Source organism: Acinonyx jubatus, chromosome A1, assembly GCF_027475565.1.
Source record: "Acinonyx jubatus isolate Ajub_Pintada_27869175 chromosome A1, VMU_Ajub_asm_v1.0, whole genome shotgun sequence".
Taxonomy (NCBI): Eukaryota; Metazoa; Chordata; class Mammalia; order Carnivora; family Felidae; genus Acinonyx; species Acinonyx jubatus.
The window spans coordinates 117,523,418-117,542,209 of NC_069380.1; the positions used below are offsets into that span (position 1 = coordinate 117,523,418).

At 45.4% G+C, this 18,792-nt stretch overlaps 1 protein-coding gene across 5 annotated transcripts in view; it reads left to right on the plus strand.

The window, feature by feature from the left end:
• Positions 1-18,136, plus strand: part of ARHGAP26 (Rho GTPase activating protein 26) — a 421,808-nt gene extending 403,672 nt beyond the window's left edge. For 4 of the 5 annotated variants that reach the window (XM_015063297.3, XM_027042557.2, XM_015063306.3 and 1 more), the window contains 2 exons: positions 3,780-3,871; positions 12,254-18,136. In XM_015063297.3, the coding sequence (XP_014918783.2) occupies positions 3,780-3,871; positions 12,254-12,342 (181 nt within the window). In that variant the 3' untranslated portion in view covers positions 12,343-18,136. The remainder of the gene's footprint in view (positions 1-3,779; positions 3,872-12,253) is intronic. The other variant, XR_008298473.1, reaches the window with a different exon arrangement.
• Positions 18,137-18,792: the final 656 nt, after the last annotated feature.

Here is an 18,792-nt window from a genome sequence, read left to right on the forward strand (position 1 = left end):
AATCTTAATCCACAACACTTGAGGAAGCTGCCATTTTGAAAGAGGAAAGGCCGACTAGGGCTTGGAATTGACTGGCACTGAGCTAAGTATGTGTGCCAAGGTGAGCACTGATAGAGACCCTACTGGGAGCTAGCCCATCAGAACTAGCCAAGAGGGTTGAAATCCCCTAGTTGCCATTGCGGTATGCAGACAAGAAATGGGGGTGTACACCTATCATTCAGGTCCATTGGGGCCTTTCCCCCACACCCACCTCCATAGTGTGAAGCTTCAGATTTCCTTCCCTTGGTAAATAACTACTTAATTAGATGTAATAAGTGGTCCCATGAACTTCTCTTTAATGTCTCCTCTGGAAGTGGCTCCCTCTTCCTCCACCAGGCATATAATTTGAAGCTCAGGAAGGAAAAGGCCTTTGACAGCACAGCAGAGGAAGGGTACTGGAGGCATATTCCCTTCCCACTTCCCTTTCCTGTCACCCCTACAAAATCTCTAGTGCCTAAACCATAACTTCCACTTACACAGTAGCCTCTGGCAGTTGTGCCTAAATGATCAAGCTATTGCATCCTGCCAGTCTAGCTGGTCCCACCTCCCTATAGTGTCATCTGATGGAGAGTGGCTTGTCATTTTGCAAGGTTTGCAAGGGCATTTGAGGGAAGCTCCTCTGAGTGCTTTCCTGGCCTTGTGCCATGCTCAGAGGCAAAAATTAAAAATGAACTAGCAGAAGGTTCCAAACTTGTTCATGCCCTTGAAGGCCAGCTGAGGTCTGAAGGGCGCTGTTACAGGAGCAGCTGAACACACCTCAGGCTCTCTGTGTCCAATGTTGAGATGCACCGCAGGGAACGGGGAGCTCAAGAGCCAAAGGTGCTTGGTGGGGAGTTTTTATTTTTTTAGTTAGAGCCAAAGCCTACAAACACAACCTCCTGCCAACTGGATCTGTTTTGGTAGGAACTCTACCTAAAGCAAACTGCTGGGGCTTTTGACAGTGAATATGGCATAGGACACTGGACTGGTTGGGCTGACCAGCTTTTAAAAAGATAAGAGTTGCCCCCTGATAGAGATGCCAGATTTGGCAAATGTTTTGCAAATAAAATGAAAATACAGAATATCCAATTATGTTTGAATTATAGGTAAACAGCAAATGCTGTTTTTTATGATAAGTATGTCCCATGTACTATTTGGGACATAGACTAAAAAGAGCATTTCCCACTGATCTGAAGTTGTTTTTTAACTGGGTGTCTTATCCTTTATTTGGTGGCCCTAGTCCCAGGGACAGCAGTGGGAGGACATCTCAGGAGAAAAGACCCTCTCCTAAATGGTCAGTCAACTGTTAATCTCAGAAAAAAGCAAGGCCCTTTCTTGATCTTTGTTTTTATTTTTAATGGGTTATTGTATTGTCACTTTATTCAGTTCCCAAAGCTTAACATTAGTGGAAAATTTATTCCTTTTGAATAATAATCTTCAGCACCTGAGACCATTCCCTCTGCTCTCTTCTGCCAGATTACCCCAGTTGGCTTCCCTGGTTTGCCCATTTTGTCCCATTCCCTTTATTTAATGAAGTTAATAAGTAACCTCTATGAGAATCCCCTGGAAGAGCCTTGCCTCAGATGATCTTTCCCTCGCCTTTGATTTTCTTGCCCCCAGTCTCTGTTCTTCACCCACCTCCTGTTGCCCTGTCCTTAAGGGATAGTGACTCTGGCTAATGTCAACCGGATTCTCCTTCCACTTCCCTGGCTCTCCTTGCCTGCCAATATGGGGTTTGGGCTGTTTTATCACTTTCTACAACCAGGCAACTCCTCCTCTCAGCTCCCACTGCCTCAAAAACAAAGACCAAAACAAACATTTTTCCCCTCCATGGAAAGTTGCACAATGGATGTTTGGCCCTTGCTGACAATATGCATACTTGGTTCACTTAGATCACAGAATATGCCCCTTGTCCCAGACTCCATTCTGACTTTAATGACAATTATCCCAGAAGAGCTGTTTTCCAGTTGAAACTAATGAATTATGATGGCTCTTCTTTCCTTCATTCCACATAGACCCACTTCATTTTCTCCCCATTTCCCAATTTTCTCCCACCTGGCTGCCATCTCTGGGCTACTAGAAGGCCAGGAAGAAGAACAGTAAACTGTGCCTAGCAACAAATTCTGGATACTCATTTATTCTGATCCTTGTGCACAGCAGACCTTTGAAGCTATCTCCTTCAGTTTTCATGGAGCCAAGACTAGAAGTTCTAGATGCCTGGTCCTAGTGTAGGTGTCCATCCATCCATGGCTCCTCTTTTCCAAAGGGAGGATGGATTTGGTGACTCAGAAGTACCAATTCCGTGATGACCCAAGACCTCTGCCTCTTCTGATGTTGTCTGGGCTTACCTGAGACCAGCCCTTCCTCAGCTAAACCTCATTTGGCCACTAGAAATCAGTGTGCCCCAGGATGTTTGGCTCCACTGACTCCTGGAGGCTTTCTGTTAGTCAAATGTAGCTAAAGTAAATACTATATCCCTGGAATAGTTGCTTAACCCAGAGGACCTACTTGTTCTTTTGTTATTCTGCCCCGGAGCCCCTAAATGTTCTTCTTCAGAGGTCTTAGAGATAGAAGAGATTACTTTTAGCAAATAAAGAGCTAACTTTGACTGTTAAGTGTCATTTCTATTATGACCCTTGAAAAGTCCATTGATCATTTGGAACTACTGGATATCAAAGCAAAGATTGATAGGTGGTAATAGGATTTATCACTTCTTAAAATTTACTCTTCAGAACACGAATTAGGAATCCGTGGCCCTTCAGTCAAATCCAACCTACCACCTGTTTTTTCTAAGTAAAATTTTGATGGAACGCAGCCATACGAATTCATTTACACAATGTCCATGGCTGTTTTTATGACACAAGGCAAAGCTGAGTAATTGCAACAGAGACCATACAGCCCACAAAGACCGGAATATTTACTGCTAGGCCATTTACAGCAAGAGTTTGCCAACCCCTGTTCTGGAACCGTGGTTCTCAGCTCTCTTGCACACTAGAGTCACTTGAAGAGCTTTTCAAAAATACTGATGACTATATTTATATCTGCAGGTTGGTATAGAATCCAGATATCTGCATTTGTTAAGAGCTTCCTGGTGACTTTGATGCACCTATATATGTCATGTTCCCTCCCCCTTCTTCCTCTCCACGCTCCCCACACACGTTCACGTAACTGCTCACACACACACCTTGTCTGTTCCCTGCCCTACCCCGGGGGTCGGGGAGTTCTACCTCTGGAATCCTGCTCCACCAGCCCAATGAGAGAAATAAGTAACATCTGGGAGAGCGAATGTCAGCCCATAGCCTAGAGCCGAAAAATGGCTTAGTTAGAATTTCTGCTTTTTGACTCACTGAGCATTGCCAATTTTCAACAAGGTCTTTTGGGAGTGTTCTCCAAAGCAAGTAGGAAGCCCTTTCCCCACCACCCTTTTCCCAAAGTACTCCTGCTCCAAAAGTGGGTCCCAGCCTGCATTCCCACCATTCAGGTGTCCTGACACCTAGGCAGAGTTTTAACGTGGCACAGAGGTGACCCCACAAGGCGTGTGGTTTCTCGGGGCTTACAGCTTTTCTCTGAATAATTCTCATTTTTCTCTCGTGACCTTTGCAACTCTTCCGCCTCATGTTTTGCCATCTGGCTGTCTTGTCAGGCTGTTGCCACAAGAGATAACTAGGTGGCTTGCAGGGAAGGGGAAGAAGAGAGATTAAATATCTGGGGCTTTCAGATGGTTTAAAAATACTGCTAAATAAACTTCTGTTTTCACACAGCACACCGTTCCGGAAGGCAAAAGCCTTATATGCCTGCAAAGCTGAACATGACTCAGAACTCTCGTTCACAGCAGGCACAGTCTTCGACAATGGTGAGTTTCTCATCCCTTTGCACAGATCTGGGCGGTGGCGGGGGGAGGGGGGAAGCTAATAAATAACTGCAGTTTTCAAAGTTCCTACCTAAAAAAAAAATGACAGTCTCATTGAATGGGTAAGACTGAAAAGAAGGGTGTGTGTGTGTTTGTGTGTGTGTGTGTGTGTGTGTGTGTGTGTGCGCGCGCGCGCGTGCGTGTGCGCGCGCACACGCTCCCTGGGGTCTCTTCCCAAAATACGCGAGAAGCAGCAGGACTTGCGGAGGCATTGTCAAGAGAGAACAGTGTACTGAAGCCTTCACTTTGACGGAGGCAACCTCATGGAAGTGTTTTGGACGTTAAAAGTGGATTGTACCTGCACAGGACTCAGCCCAGCAACTTGGCAGTGACTTTGAGAGTCTGGGGGCTGTACAGAGGGTAGAAGATAACAGAGCAGAGAACAGGAGTCTTGTAAGTAGTCAGCTCAGGGCAGAGACTGAGGTACAGAATTTCTCATTGGGTTCAGTGGCATTCACCCTCCAGAGGAGGTGAGGCTCGTCTCTGAGATGGCAGGGTACCCGGGGACCTCTGTGTCAATGAGCCCTGCTGCACCCCTGCGTGCCCTCCCCCGAACTGTTGGGAAGTGTAGAGTAGACTCTAAGTCACATCTCTCTGCAGACTGCCAGCTGTCCTGCTCAGGTGTCCTGGTGTGAAACTGGATTCGTGGCACCTGCACCGTAGAACTGGGAACTAGTACTTACTCGATGTACCTTTTCCTGGTTCTTTTTGTTTGTTTTCTTCCCTAAACCAAGAAAAAGGCAGTATTTTTTTTTTTAAGTGAGTATTGATGCCATGACTTGTCATAACCATTTACCTAAGAGAAAATCATGTTTCTGGGAAAAAGCCAGAGTCTCTGTTATTGCTGAGATTTTTGCCAGATGAACTTCTCCTTTAGGGTTCGTCTTTGTGGATGCTTGGGTGAAAGGGTGTGTTTGTTTTGCCCAAAGGAGGAGCCCAGAGCAGCTGCCTGATTTCAGGAAGTGGACATTTTCTAGGGGTGCCTTCTTGACTTCAGGTGGGGTGGTAGCAAATTTCCTGAGTAAGGCTGAGTGAGTGCAGGTTGCCCAAGCACTCCCCTTCAGGGCTGAGTGCCTCACGTTGGCCTAGATCACACCTCCTGCCACCTGCCTGAGACCTAGAAATACAGGGCAGCCAAGGCCCCCACGTAGCACTGGCGAGCCTGAGCTCTAGATTCAGGCCACCAAAGCACAAGTCCTGGTTTGTGCCTCTGTGACCTGAAGCAGTGACAGCCTCTCTGTGCCTCACTTCTGTCATACCAGGGTAACAGACGGTTGCAAGGAAGAGTGGAGTGGTGCACACATCATATATTTAGTACTCAACACATATTAAGCATTCAACAGTGTTAGTAGGATGATTGTCATCGTTTCGCCTGTCCTAGGTAAAGGGCCTGCTGTTCTGACAGTTCACAGTGATGTGTTTACGTTTTTCCCTGATATGACCCAGACCTGGCTCTTGGCTGGGCAGTAGGCACTACACCTTGACTCTCTGAGTCGTGGCTGTCTTTACCAGCGTCACATTCTAAGCCAGAGCAGAGATGGACTCCTGGGGACACCCTTGATGGCATTCACACACGAAGGGACTGCCCCCTCTGTGTGCCCAGCCCCTGCATTCACCGTGGCAGAGATAATAATCAGGCATGGGGGACCGACTGGGGAACAGGCCACAGAGGTCACACTTGGACCTTTTGAGCCAGTAGGGACAGGGGCAAGCTCTTAACTGTATGTGACCTCCTGGGCCCACGTCCTCCTTTATGGTTCCCCAAGCCCAAAAAGCACTGTCCTTAATTAAACCTTTGCTCCATTAACTTTCATCGGGGTGCCTTGCATACCAAAGTATACCAACAGCTATCCCAGCTGCCTGCCTGTCAGCAGCTGGAGTAATCAGGGTGACCTGAGGTGAAGCTGGTCCCCTGAAGGCTGTCCAAAGCCATGTCATTGACAAGCGTGCCCGGTCCGAATAGGCCCCTAGGTAGAGTCACAGCTCAGCCATCACATGACACAGATCTCACAACAGACAAACCAGAGCAGGCCGCGTGCATAGGCTTCTGTGTCCTACTCTGTCAGCAGGGGTGGGGCTTCTGCCTGTAGAGGAGCAAGATTTGAGAGATTGCCACATTTACGGGTGAATCCAGAATTTAAAGTCTGTCCTCTAAACTCCAGTTCACTGCTCTTGTGGGCAAGGGACTGCCTTGTTCCTATCAGCCATTCACTGTGACTGCAGAGAGGACCCCTGATCTCAGGGACAGAGTTGGTTTTAACTCTCAAAAGGTATGTGTATGTGTGTGCATCTTGTTTGTGACTCTTTTTCTTGAGTGCAGCCTCCTTGTATTTTTTTTTCAAACAACTGTATTGAGATATCCACATACCATATAATTTACCCCTTTAAAATGTGCAATTCCATGGTTTTTTAGTAGATTCAGAGTTGTGCAGCCATCACTGCCATCTAATTCCAGAGTATCTTCATTGCCCCGAAAAGAAACCGTGTGCCCTTCCGCAGTCATGCTCCACATACGCCGTGACCTGCCCCTTTCAGCCCAGGGAACCCCTCATCTCCTTTCTGTCATTATTTATTTGCCTGCTCTGGATATTTCATGTAAACCGAATTATACAGCATGTGGGCTTTTTGTCAGTGGCTGCTTTCACTCAGCATAGTATTTTCAAGGCTCATCCCTGTTGTATGTAGCATGCGTCAGGACTTCCTTCCATTTTACTGCTGAGTAATCTTCCCTCCTGTGGTATAACACGTTTTATTTATCCATTTGTCAGTTGATAGCATTTCGATTGTTTCTACTCTTTGGCTGTTAGGAGTAATGCGGCTGTAAACATTTGTGTACTGATCTTTGTGAGGACCTGTGTTTGCTGTTCTCTTGTTGATAGACCTAGGTGGGGGAGGGGCCCCCTAGATCACACAGTTTAATAGCTTCAGGAGCTGCCAGAGTGTTCTTACAAAGGGATTGTACCATGTCACCTTGCCACCTGCCTCCATCTGACAACATGTGAATCCTCTGTTTAGATTGGTTTGGCTGGTGATATTTATCATGCCCGATTTTTAGAAAACACTGCATATACCCCATTATCCCCCTCCCTTTACCTGGGCATTAGGGGAGAAAAAACAGTTAGCACGTTAGGCAAAGATCACTTCCCTTGTTCTGTCTCCTGCTAGTTTCTTGGTGGAGACTTCAGGTAAGAGCCATTTAAGTTGGATGTTCTGTAGCTGTCAGATTGAATCATCAGACCAATTGGAAGGAAGTTTCCTAATGACAGGCTTAGGGAGTTGTGTGTGTGTTGTCTTTCTCAGCATCAAGAAGAAGGGATGAGGAGGAAGAAGAAGGAGGGGCACCCTGAGGGGAAAGTCTGTTGTTTCATAATGATTAATCTCCAAGCCTTTGGGTTCCAGGGGCCTGTGCTGCAAATGTGAGCTGTGCTGTTCAGTCGGCTTTGGGACTTTGTGCAGTGGGGAATGGATGTGCATTACTCGGAAATAACTCCACTGTCAGCCCTTGCCAGCCTACTAGGAAATAGCATTTTTCACCAAGAGCACCTTAGTTAGTAACGAAAGAGAAAGAGAAATAACTCGTGTTCCCAAGAACATTAGTCATTTTATGGCAGTGTGATTAGTGATACCTGGAAAATGCACACGGCATTCACTAAAATTTGGTTCTTGGGACAATTTGATCAAGATTTGAGATGGGCTGGATCCATTCATTGCCAAAGTATGGGATCCGGCATGAGTGCAAGACCCACTCTGGGCTGCCCCAGGTTTCCTTCAGAGACAGAGAGCATCCTCCCAGGGGATCATGGGTTGCTCTACCAGTGGGGTTGTGGGGGAGGGTCCTCAGTGGAGTCTTTTGGACTCCCTGGCCGTGCCTACTGCCAAATCCAAACACAAGCCCAAGCCACCTCCATCTCTCACCCAGCTGTTTCCACCTGCTGCCAACACAGACTTGTCATGTCCACTCTTGCCCCCATAACCCTTCCCTACGCAGCAACCAGAGCGATGTTTGAAAATCGCATCATGTTATTCTCCTTCACCTATCCCAGTGGCCTCCTGGTCCCCCGAGAATTGCTGATCGGCGTCTCCACGGTCTTGTTCCTGCCCCCTGGCCCTTCCCTTCCTCACTTGATATGCTGCAGCCTCGCACACTTTCCCTATGTTCTCTGCTAGGGTTAGCAAACTATGACCTGCTACTCAAATCCAGCCCACTGCCTGTTTTTGTAAATAAAGTTTTGTTGGAACATAGCTACCCATGCCTTTTTGTCTACATGTTAGCCATGGTGCTACAATTGCAGAATTAAGTAGAGATACACATTTACGGAGTGGTTCTTTGAGAAAAATTTACAGACCACTGTTCTGAAATCATAGCAGGCTTTTCCCGACCTTAGGGCCTTTGTACTTGCATTACCCACTGCCTGGCTAGCTCCTTTAGATCATTTAGGTTTTAGCTTTTTGAGCTCCTTCCCATACCCACATCCCTATCCCAGTCTCTTTCTCCTCCTTCATCACTACCTAAAATTATGTGCTTATTTACTGATACATTGCCCCTTTCCGAGAGCAGAATCTTTTCTGCTTGCTTTGTATTGTGTGCAAGGTCCTAGCTTAGTGTCTGGCACAGGGTAGGTTCTTAATAAACGCTTGTTACATGAGTAAATATATTCACCTACACAGGGATCTGTGCCTCTTCCAGCCAGTGCTTCTTCCCTTAGGGACAGCCAGCCACTAGAGACCTTAGTCACATGCTTGTTCCTTTTCCACAGTGAGAAAAGGAAAAGGAGAGAGCCTGAGTTGTGTATACAGGGGTGTATGGAGCAGAGATGGATGAAGCTGAAAATGCTTGGCAGGAAGCACATCCACGTCAGGAGCTGCTTTGTATTATTTGCTTGCTGGGCTGGAGAGCTGCCGAGCCAGCTCACTGCAGTGCTTCGTGTGTTTATGTGGCACATTGGACACTGGTGTAGTTCAGAAAGTTGGGCATGGGCTCAGTTCAGCTCAATAAGTGCATACGAACACTGTTAATATCCAAAGCTTTGGGCTAGGCAAAAGCAGTAGTGGTTAGACCACAGAGTCTGGGGTCAGATATCCCGGATTCACATCGATCTCCATCATCTGCCAGCTGTGTATTTAGGGGCAAAATGCTCAACATCTCTGAGCCTCAGTTTCTTATCAGTAAAATGAGGATAATAGCAGAACTGAGTTCACAGTCATTCTGAAGGTGAAAAGAGATGAGGCAGGCAAAGCACTTAGCAAAAGACCCACCACTTGGGATGTACATATGTATGTGTATGTGTATATGTATCATTCTTATCCCCAAAGACCACATTCTCTGGTTGAATTAGAAGCATAACGGGCTTGGTCTCTGGAGTCAAAGAAACTGCGTTCAGATTCAAGTCATACCATTGTGATCCTGCACAAATTAATTTACCTTTCTGGCCCTTAATTTTCTCATTTGTGAAATATGGATACCAAGATACAAGCTAGGATCTTTAAGATCAAAGAAATTGACGCATATCCAAACCTCAGCAGCCCGTGGCTGCTTCCCAGTCACTATTTCTAGGTGTTAGCTTCTATCATAATTGACAGTCAGAGGGGAGTCATTGAAGAATATTGAGTGATACAGTACAGACTAAAACATCCTAAAAAACTAGTAAAGGAAGCAATGCATAACACATTTGAACAGTGTTAACAGGACCCGTGAATAAGGTGTGGAATGTGCTATGAGCATTCCAGGAGTTTGGAGAAAAGAGGGAACAGGTAGACTGGATTCCGTGCTGGTGTTTCTGAAGGAGGTAGGGCTTCAGCAGAGTCGAGAAGTGGGAGGAGGGGAGACAGAAGACAACAGCAGGGCAAAGGGCATCTGATGTTGCTTCCCCTCCTCCATCCATAGGTGAGAATTTGTACTTTCTTATGACCACCCTCATTCCAGAGGCATTTGGGCACAGAAAAGTCATAACCCTTACCTTTCTGTGATTAAGGTAAAAATAACAGATCCCTGGGGGCACCTGAGTGCCTCAGTCAATTAAGTGTTCGACTCTTGATCTCAGCTCAGGTCTTGATCTCAGGGTCATGAGTTGGAGCCCTGCATTGGGCAGGAAGCCTACTTTAAAAATAAAATAAAATACGTATCCTTGGGCCTCACTCCTAGGGATTCTCTTTTAACAGGTATGCCATGCGGCCCAGTTTTAATAACCGTGCAGGTGATTTGGATGCACATGGTTTGATGCCAGGCCTTAATAAGCCCAGCTCAAAGCCCCCAGTGAGTCAGCAGTCTGACCAGAAGGCTTCACTGTCCCCTGTCCTAACTCTTGTTCTTCGGCTTGGAGGGGCCTCCTTTGTCCTCTCTCATTCATCCCTTACTTGGCAAATCCCATTTTTAATGTTTTTAGCTGTTAGCACCTCAGCACCTGAGCTGCATTTGAACAGCTGGCCAGGAAGGGAGAATGTCTGAAAGAGAGAGACTCAATGTATCCAGTGGAATAACCATTCAACTAGGAGCTTTGCTGTAAACTGGGAAGGGTCTTATTTTGGTTTTGTTGTATTTGGTTGGTTGGTTGGTTGTTCTTTCTAGGTCTTTTATTTTGGGGAGTGAGTTTGTTTGTTTGTTTTGCTTTTGAACATTTGAGGTTTTCCAGAGCTTCAGTGGGTATTGAGATCAGGCACTCACCAAGATTTTACCAGTAGAGAGCCTTGTTGACTCATCCAAATGACTGGTCAAATGATACAGGATCTCCTATTGACAAATTCTGGCTCTCTGCTGAGTGCTTTCTCCATATTGGCTCCTGGCACTGGAGTTTTATTATAATCACTTTATAGGTACAAAAAATTCAAGTGATCTTAATTAACATTGTCAGCTGGATGGCTGGGCAGAAGGCAGTGGTGTTTGGGTGCTAGTATCTTCAGGATAAGTTGAGAGAGCTTCATCGTTGGAGAGACCAGGTTGCTTTTAAGTTGTGTTGTATTCTCCCATGCTCTTCTCTTCCAGACTCCTCTGTGTGGATGTCATGAATCCAAAATACCCTTAGTATTTTTGGTTTATTCCTGAAGCCTACTGATAGGAAATTATGTAAGCATTTTGGAGGCCAACTGATAGATGTTTGACCTTGTCTTTTCCTGAAGAAGCATTCAAGATTACCTTGACACTGACCTTCCTGAAGCCTCAGTGTGTGTTCTTTCGCTGCTTGCCCATTGCTTCCTTTGGTTTCTGTTCTTGCTGCTTTTCCTACAAACTGAAACTAAAGTTATGTAGTAGCATTGGGGGTGGAAATGCTTTTCTAAAACAAGCTCAGGAAGTCACTTAATTAGCCTAGGAAGGGAATAGGGGAAAATTCATTCTTTACGAACAATCTCAGAAAATTGGAGTTTTCCTAATACATTAAGAGCAAATGCACTGCCTTTCCCATTAAGAGTGATTTGTGTTTTGCCGGTCCACAAGCATGAACACTGTGCCCCTGCCATCTCCAGGTCCCATGATTCCTTCTCTCTTTCTTCCTGCTGTTGGACTTTGCAGCCTCAATTGGATTTTATGTAATCTTTACAGTATCACAGTAGTCTCCATGAAGATGGATTGTGATAGCACAGAAATGGGGTAGATTTCTTGGATATCGAAAAATCAAAGAGACAGAAATTTTGAAAGTTACAAGAGAAAGAGGAAGAAGACAGCCTTGAGTCTTGTATGGAGGAGGGAGGAAAATTCTAGAGAACAGGAAAGAAAAATAAGAAAGGGTATGGGCGGAACAGAGAGGGGGCTATTCAAAGGCCATAGATTGCCCAAAGAAAGGTGGGGAGATTTGTAGGAAGATTAGAATCAGAGGGTAAGGATTTAAGGGAAAGTAAAATGCATAATTAGGTTAGTGAAATGCATACTAGATACCTTTAAAAACTAGTTCTTAGCATTCCTCCATGGGCACTCCACTTGGGTCATAGGCATTACTGGGTAGATAGATGGGTACATGGATGGATGGATAGATGGACGGATGGTTAGATAAATTTATGGATGGAACACCATAACCGACTTCTAACCGCAAAAGGAAAAATCTGTCACCTCTTAATAGTTTAAGCCAGCAACTTCAGAAAGTCTACGAAACTCCAAAAATTGTATGCAAAATTTTGAATGGCTGTGTCTATTTCCCTTTTTTTTGTTATAGAGAACTTTCAGAATGACCTTTATTGGAACACTTATGTCCCACAAGAAGTTAAGAACCCCTGGTCTAAACAAGTCCTGGTAACATGTAACATAACAGGCGACTGCGCTCATTTGTTCTCTCACACGTCCACCACCTCCCCTATCTGTAACGTTTTCTCGCTGTCTCTCTCCCTCTTCCTGTACAGTTCATCCATCTCAGGAGCCTGGCTGGTTGGAAGGGACTCTGAACGGAAAGACTGGCCTCATCCCTGAGAACTACGTGGAGTTCTTTTAACCGTGGGCCCCAGCAGACCTGCTGAGCTTTCCATGGTATCCATGACAACCGCTGATTGCAGTGTTGGAGGCCGTTTCTCTTTGCCACTGAGAAATTCAGGGTGACTGACTCAGTTACTACCTGTCAACGCAAATGTTTCTGTGAACTCTGGAGCACCCATCCCCATGACCATGGCAGCTGGCATGCGGTGATACTGCAAGGAACAGAAGGAAATCAGCAGTGGAGACCATTTGATTCTGATAACCGAGAGAACGGCTGGCAAAGCCATTCCTCTCCTTTAGCGCCCTAAATAGGGAGGATTCATTTGTTTCAGCAGTCATCCAAACCCCCAACCTTCTGAGAAAGGAAGTAAGAAAGATGTAAGTAGTCCTCAAGAGCATTCAGTGTAGCTTAAGTCTGGCAGGGCTGGGCATTGGCTCTGAGACCCAGGCTGGGCCCATTGCTTCTGTTTACAGTAGACACTCTCTTTACCCCACCTCCAAATACTTGAGGCCCACAGTGCTACAGGCAGCTGGGTCTGTCTGTTTGCATGCAGGAGAGAGAGGGGTTACGGCACTGTTTACATAAAATGCAATCTCTCACCATCTCCAGGCAGCCTCGGCCAAGTATCGGCAGAATTCAGCTCAGTCCCCTCTTGCAAGGGGAACACACACACACCCCACGTTCCCCCTCCCAAGCTAGGAACTTCTCTGCCATCACCTCGTAACCACGGCAACCCAACCTACTCTGAAACCAAACCAAAAAAATAACACACTTTTTGCATGATATTTTTTTTTCTCCCTGCTTTATGGTCATTTTTTGAATGGTTTTCCAACAACCTGAAGCAGAAGGGCAAGGAATTAGAGTGGTCTGCTCGGGGTAGACAGAATGGCAGCTGGGAACTCTTCCCTTTCTGATGAATTTCAGCAGCATCAGGATATATTTGGAGCAAACTCTAGTAACCTCTTGAGATTAAATTACATACAGGTTTAATATTTCTGTTCTTCCATGCTTTATAGGGGGCAGTATACTGCTTCTCCACAGGTGACATCCTCCCTTTGACTTGTTCCTTCATGGTCTCCCGTTCCCGTCCCTTCCCCTGACCTCGCATGCCTGTAGTCCCTCACTGACCAGCCCGGTGGCAGTACCCTGCGCTGCTGAGCACTGGTGCCCTGGTGGCTTTCAGGGGTGATTTCAGGGCTAACCCTGTGGCCTGTAGTTTTAAAGGACATATGTGTTCACTGCCACTCAGAAAAAGGGAATTGTTTCTCAGGCTTTTGAGGCACAAGACTAATAGTATAAGCCATTGTGATTCAGGAGGCATGGAAAGATGGAATGGGTACCTTCTGAGAAAGAGAGTTTCCTGGTCCAGAAGGGGCCGGGTCTTCTGGAAGATTACCTGGGGTGGGAAAGTTGGGCCTGGACATTTCACATTCACTTGGCCTTCAAAGAACAGAGTTCTCAGTGTCTTCTGCATTCGAATGTCCTTGCAAGAGTGACTCTGGGCAGACAGACTCCAAATTGATGGACCGTCAGGCTCCCCAGGAGCCCCTCGGAATGGCAGCATTGTTCCAGAGTGCTCCCCGCTTCTGGAATTCCTGTTTAGGGAAGCTTAAAGAAGAGAAAAACTTGAATTGTGTTGAATTACTGTATCTTTTACTTTTTTTTTTAAAGATAAACTTGTAAATAGAGTGATTTGAAATATTATATGGCAAAGTTTTATATTTGATACTCTTGAAGCTAGTCGCTCTCGCTCCATACGTTTAAGCTCTGGTTGTTGAAGAGGTGTGTGTATGAGGGAGCAACTGGGGAAAGTCATCCCCTCTCTGGCCTTGAGAAAGGAGAAAACATTTCTATACACTCTCTGCTGGCTCTGGTTGGTGGGCATGACTCACTGATGGTGTTCAGTCTTCTTTATGCAAATGTGTTTTTGAGCTTTTCTTGGGCTTTGAATTTGGAGAGAGAAAGAACATTTTCAGGCAATGAATGTTTCAAAGAACTCTTGCTGGGTATTATGAAGCAGCTCAGGATTCACATAGGTGGGGCTAGGAGTTAGATTTTGTTTTCCATGTTTCTTCTCAGGTGTATTTCTTGCTACCCCAAGGTGTCAGGACAGAAGGTGTTGGGATAGTTGCATGTTCCTTATATCTAACTCCTCGGAACATCTTTAAGGCTGTATACATGAGGCCGAGCTATTTTGTAAATGTTGCGTGTGTCTTAAGTTCTAGGAAAAACTGGCTTCTTAGGATCTTTGGTCCTCAGTACACTGCTGCTTTCCCTTCCCCTAAATACTTCCCTTCCTGTTCATCTCACATTTCCTGTAACCCCAAAATAAGAGAAAAACTCTACAGAGGGATAGAGGTTGCTGTGACAGCTTTAGAGATGGTTTGAAATTTTAGATATGGTGATTCCGTTCATCAGCTCAAGGATTTACACAGCGGTGGTGCAGGACCTCATCCAGCAGCAAGCAAAACGCTACCACTGAATCAGGGAATAAGCACTGAGACTGGATAAGACCAAGAGAGGACTCGGGAAAGCTCTCACTGCAAACCCAAGAAGAAAGAGAATACACAAACCGGCTCCACTACTCCCTGCAGACCTTGGACAGCTCAAGGGTCTGTTCAGCGGGGCCTGAGGGGACAAGCCTACTCTGTGCCACTGTGCGTCCTAAATAGAAAGAGCTCAAAATATTGTTGTTAACACATTTGTCGTTTCGAATTGTCACCTGCCACACTGGAACCTTAACTAGAGCTAACTTAGGGGAGCAGAAGGCCCAGGCCCTGATTTGAGGAGCTCCTCGCTAAAGCATCGCTGTCGACACTTGGCCCCAGCTCGACTGCTCGGAAGCTTGTCCCTCCCTCCTCAATTGGCCCTGATCTGAAGCTGGAGGGAAATGGAGCTGTTGCCAACCTGCATTTTTCGGTAGACCCCTTCCCAGCTTCCCTGTAGCCATGCTGGGCATGTGACAGATGGCTGCTCTCCTTCCTTTCCCCAGCCAGGCTCACCTCCTCCCCATTTGCTACAGAACTGGAGAAACCTTTCAGAATATGAGCCAACAAATAGGGAAGGAATTGGAAGACCAAAAATAGATTTTACCTTCTCTATCATCTCTGCCCCCCGGCCCCTAATTCTGCTGAATAGGGAACTTGAGGGCAGATGAGAAGAATGAACTAGGTACCGGAGTGGAGGACTATGGACCAAGATCCCCGAGGTCTCCGAGGAACCTTGTGTTTCTTTTGTAAGGCCCTGGGATGAGGCATCCAGAGCCTGAATCTTTTCTTGGGCATATGAGCAGTCTGTCCCTCCTCCTTTGGGTACTCAAGGAATTCCATGGCTGCAGAAGGCCATGCTGTGAAAGAAGTAGTTTCAAATCCCTGCCCCTAAGCGAGTAAATTCTTGACTTGCTCAAGACTGATGATATTCTCTTCTGTTTTCAAAAATCAGTGTATAGAGATGGACCCTGCATAGCACAGCCTTCCTTAATATCCTATAATTGGAGCCAGTTTTTCACTTAATGTTTGAGTATTTCTGCAGCCATTATGTGTTTACCTCTGCCAGACCAAACAAATTCAGTGTAATTCTAGTTCATCTCCTTTTGCTGAGTGCTCTTTTGGATGGAGAGGCAAAGAGAAAGAAAATAAGCCATCAAGTATTGGCAGATTGGCATTAGCAGGACAGAGCCATGCTAGTGACAAGATCATTTCAGGCATTTCCAGGACTCCAGGGTTGCACGTGCATTCCTGTAGCTCAGAGGGAAATCCTTCTATGACCTAGGTCTCCTGACAACAGCAACTCCAGTCACTCCAGAAGTTCCGTCTTGACTACAGAGACTGCCAAAGCACCCATGGTTGAAGGGTAGGGAGACAGAAATAATTGGCTAAAGGTAATTTGATCCCTTATTCGTGACTATTTACTGGCACCTTTCATTCTCTGGCTTCTGTTGCCAAAACCAAGTTGGGACCAACAGTTTTACAGACACAGGAGTCCCAGGTAAAGCAGTGGCCACCATGGTACCCACAGCATGTTGCAGTGCAGAATGTTTGATGAGCAACCGTATTACCCAAGTAGGTAGCCACCACTGAAGAAACCAAATAGCTCCCTGACTTAAAAAGGAATGTCCTGGGTATTCTGTTCCGAGTTATCTGTCATTTTCTGGCAAACTTGATGGTAATCAGTTACCTAGACAACCCTGCCCCACATGTCTTTTAAGTCAACTGGGTGTTCTCTGACACACCCTTTGCTGGTGTTTAAAAAATGTATCCTGTGTTCAAATGCGTTTGGCAGCCACGCTGATCTGCTGGGTGCTGAACCACTTGTCTGTAATTGTAGCATCAAAATGACACCAGCAGAGCAATGAACCTTGCACAATCCTACAGCATGCCTGAGACAAGACTCCGACAAGTAATAATTAGCTTTTTTCCTTTCGCCGCCTACGGTCCTTGTGTAACTGAAGAACTTCTCACAGCACAGGGAGAGACCATGTAGAGAATCCAGATGTCCTTCAGAGCCACCAGCCCTTGCTCACATGTGGTCTCCTGATGGAAGCACTTGTATTCTTGGGTGAAAAGGTATTGGATGTGAAGTAGTGCCGGGAGCAGACAGAAAGTAAAAGGTGAACCACGTTGAAGATCTTAGGATTGTTTTTACAAGAAATAAATATAGTTCTTAATAGGGAAAAATACATCACAGAGGAAGTTTGCAGCTAATAGTTTCGTAAAAGTTTTCCAGGACACTACAAGACAGAAACGTCTTTCAAGAAGGTGGAATACTGTAGGGAGCAAAGGCTTGGCACAGTCCCAGTCCCATATAAGAAGAGCAGTTAGTAGTATATGAAAATTCTCTTGAGCGTAGTCAGAACCAGAGTATTGATAATCAAAATGTCAAATTTACCTGGAGTGGTCCCAGAGAGGTCAAGACATTGTACATCCCTTTCTACAAAATTGTCCTGACAGACACCTACAGACAGCTACCTTGGGTATCCGGAAGCCAGGGTCAACCTTATACCTGTGAAAAGAAGTTCCTCTGTTGATTCTAAAGCATCTGCGTATTAGTATGTGTTTGTGTATGTAAAGCACACATCTACATAGGCAAAGATCCAGACTCTTCCATAAGCTGGCATTTGCTGAGCCTTTGGAGCCTTTAAGAGTTAGAAGTTGGGAGTTAGAGAAACGGCAGGCTGTTGACTATAAAAATGACAAAAGATGTAAATTAAGTGCCATTTTAAAACTTCGTATTTATCAAATGGTTACTATCTACAGCTATATCCCTTAGTCACTTATTAAAAGTCGTGTTGAAAAACAGATCAAACTCCTAAACCTGTAGTCGCTAATACTAGGCTAGCGCTCACAAGCACTCTCAAAGACATTTTGTCCATATTTTGGAGAAGAAACTGTTTGCATGTTTAACTCATAATTTAGGCTACCTTTGAGTATACTGCAAAGTGCTGTGTGATATAATATCAATAAAGTACTTAAAAGTGGCACTTTAAATTTTTTAAAACCGTAAATGCACTGTTTTAAACTTCAGTTCAGTATTGAATATTGACTGCTGTGTAAAATCCAATTCTGTCATTAAAAAGTAATTTGTGACTAGACTAGAACTTGTTCCCTGTCATTAGTAATAATAGTCTTGCCATGTTGAGGCTTTTTGAAAAATGTGCTTTTGCGTCGCTAAGGCTATCTATAAAGACAATACGGTTCCTGTCGAGTGGCCTCTGAAACTTGGCTTTCTTTCATTTGCTTGGTTTATGTGACAATCCTTATGAAACGAGTGGAAGTATGATTTTTGAATTAAATGACTTTTCCATTTGGTGGCACGTTTGTTTCTGGAGTTTCTCATAAAGTTTTGGCATGATACGTATTTTCGTGTTTCTTCAAGTAAGAGTGTGAAGACCTGCTCACAGGTCCCAGGTCTGAGCTCCTGCAGTTTACTGGTAATAACTACAGTGCTGATTTTTGACCTGCTTTGGGGAGCTCTATTTCCTTTAGGAAAGGTCTAATGCTAGTGAACTTGAGGAGGAACTGTTACGCATGTTGAACAAATTAAGCCCCAACAAGTCATCTTCCACTTAACATTTTTTAATTTTTATTTATTTATTTTGAGAGAGAGAGCCCAAGCAAGGGAGGGGCAGAGAGAGGAAGAGAAAGGGAGTCCCATGCCGGCTCTGCACTGCCTGTGCGGAGCCCGACGCGGGGCTCGAACTCACCAACCTGAGCCGAAACCAAGAGCCGGACGCTTAACAACTGAGCCACCCAGGTACCCCTCCACTTAATGTGTTCGACTGTGCCTCCTGTGGAAGACATAATTGTTTTTATTCTTCCTGAATTTGATTTTCTAATCAGGTCTTTTGTGGAAGTTCATTAACACAATGTGGGCTAATCCAAGAGCCACCACACAGACAGTCCTACCACACAGCTGGGTGTGTCCCACAGGCTTGTAGAGCATTTGTTTAGAACTTGTAACATGTCCCAG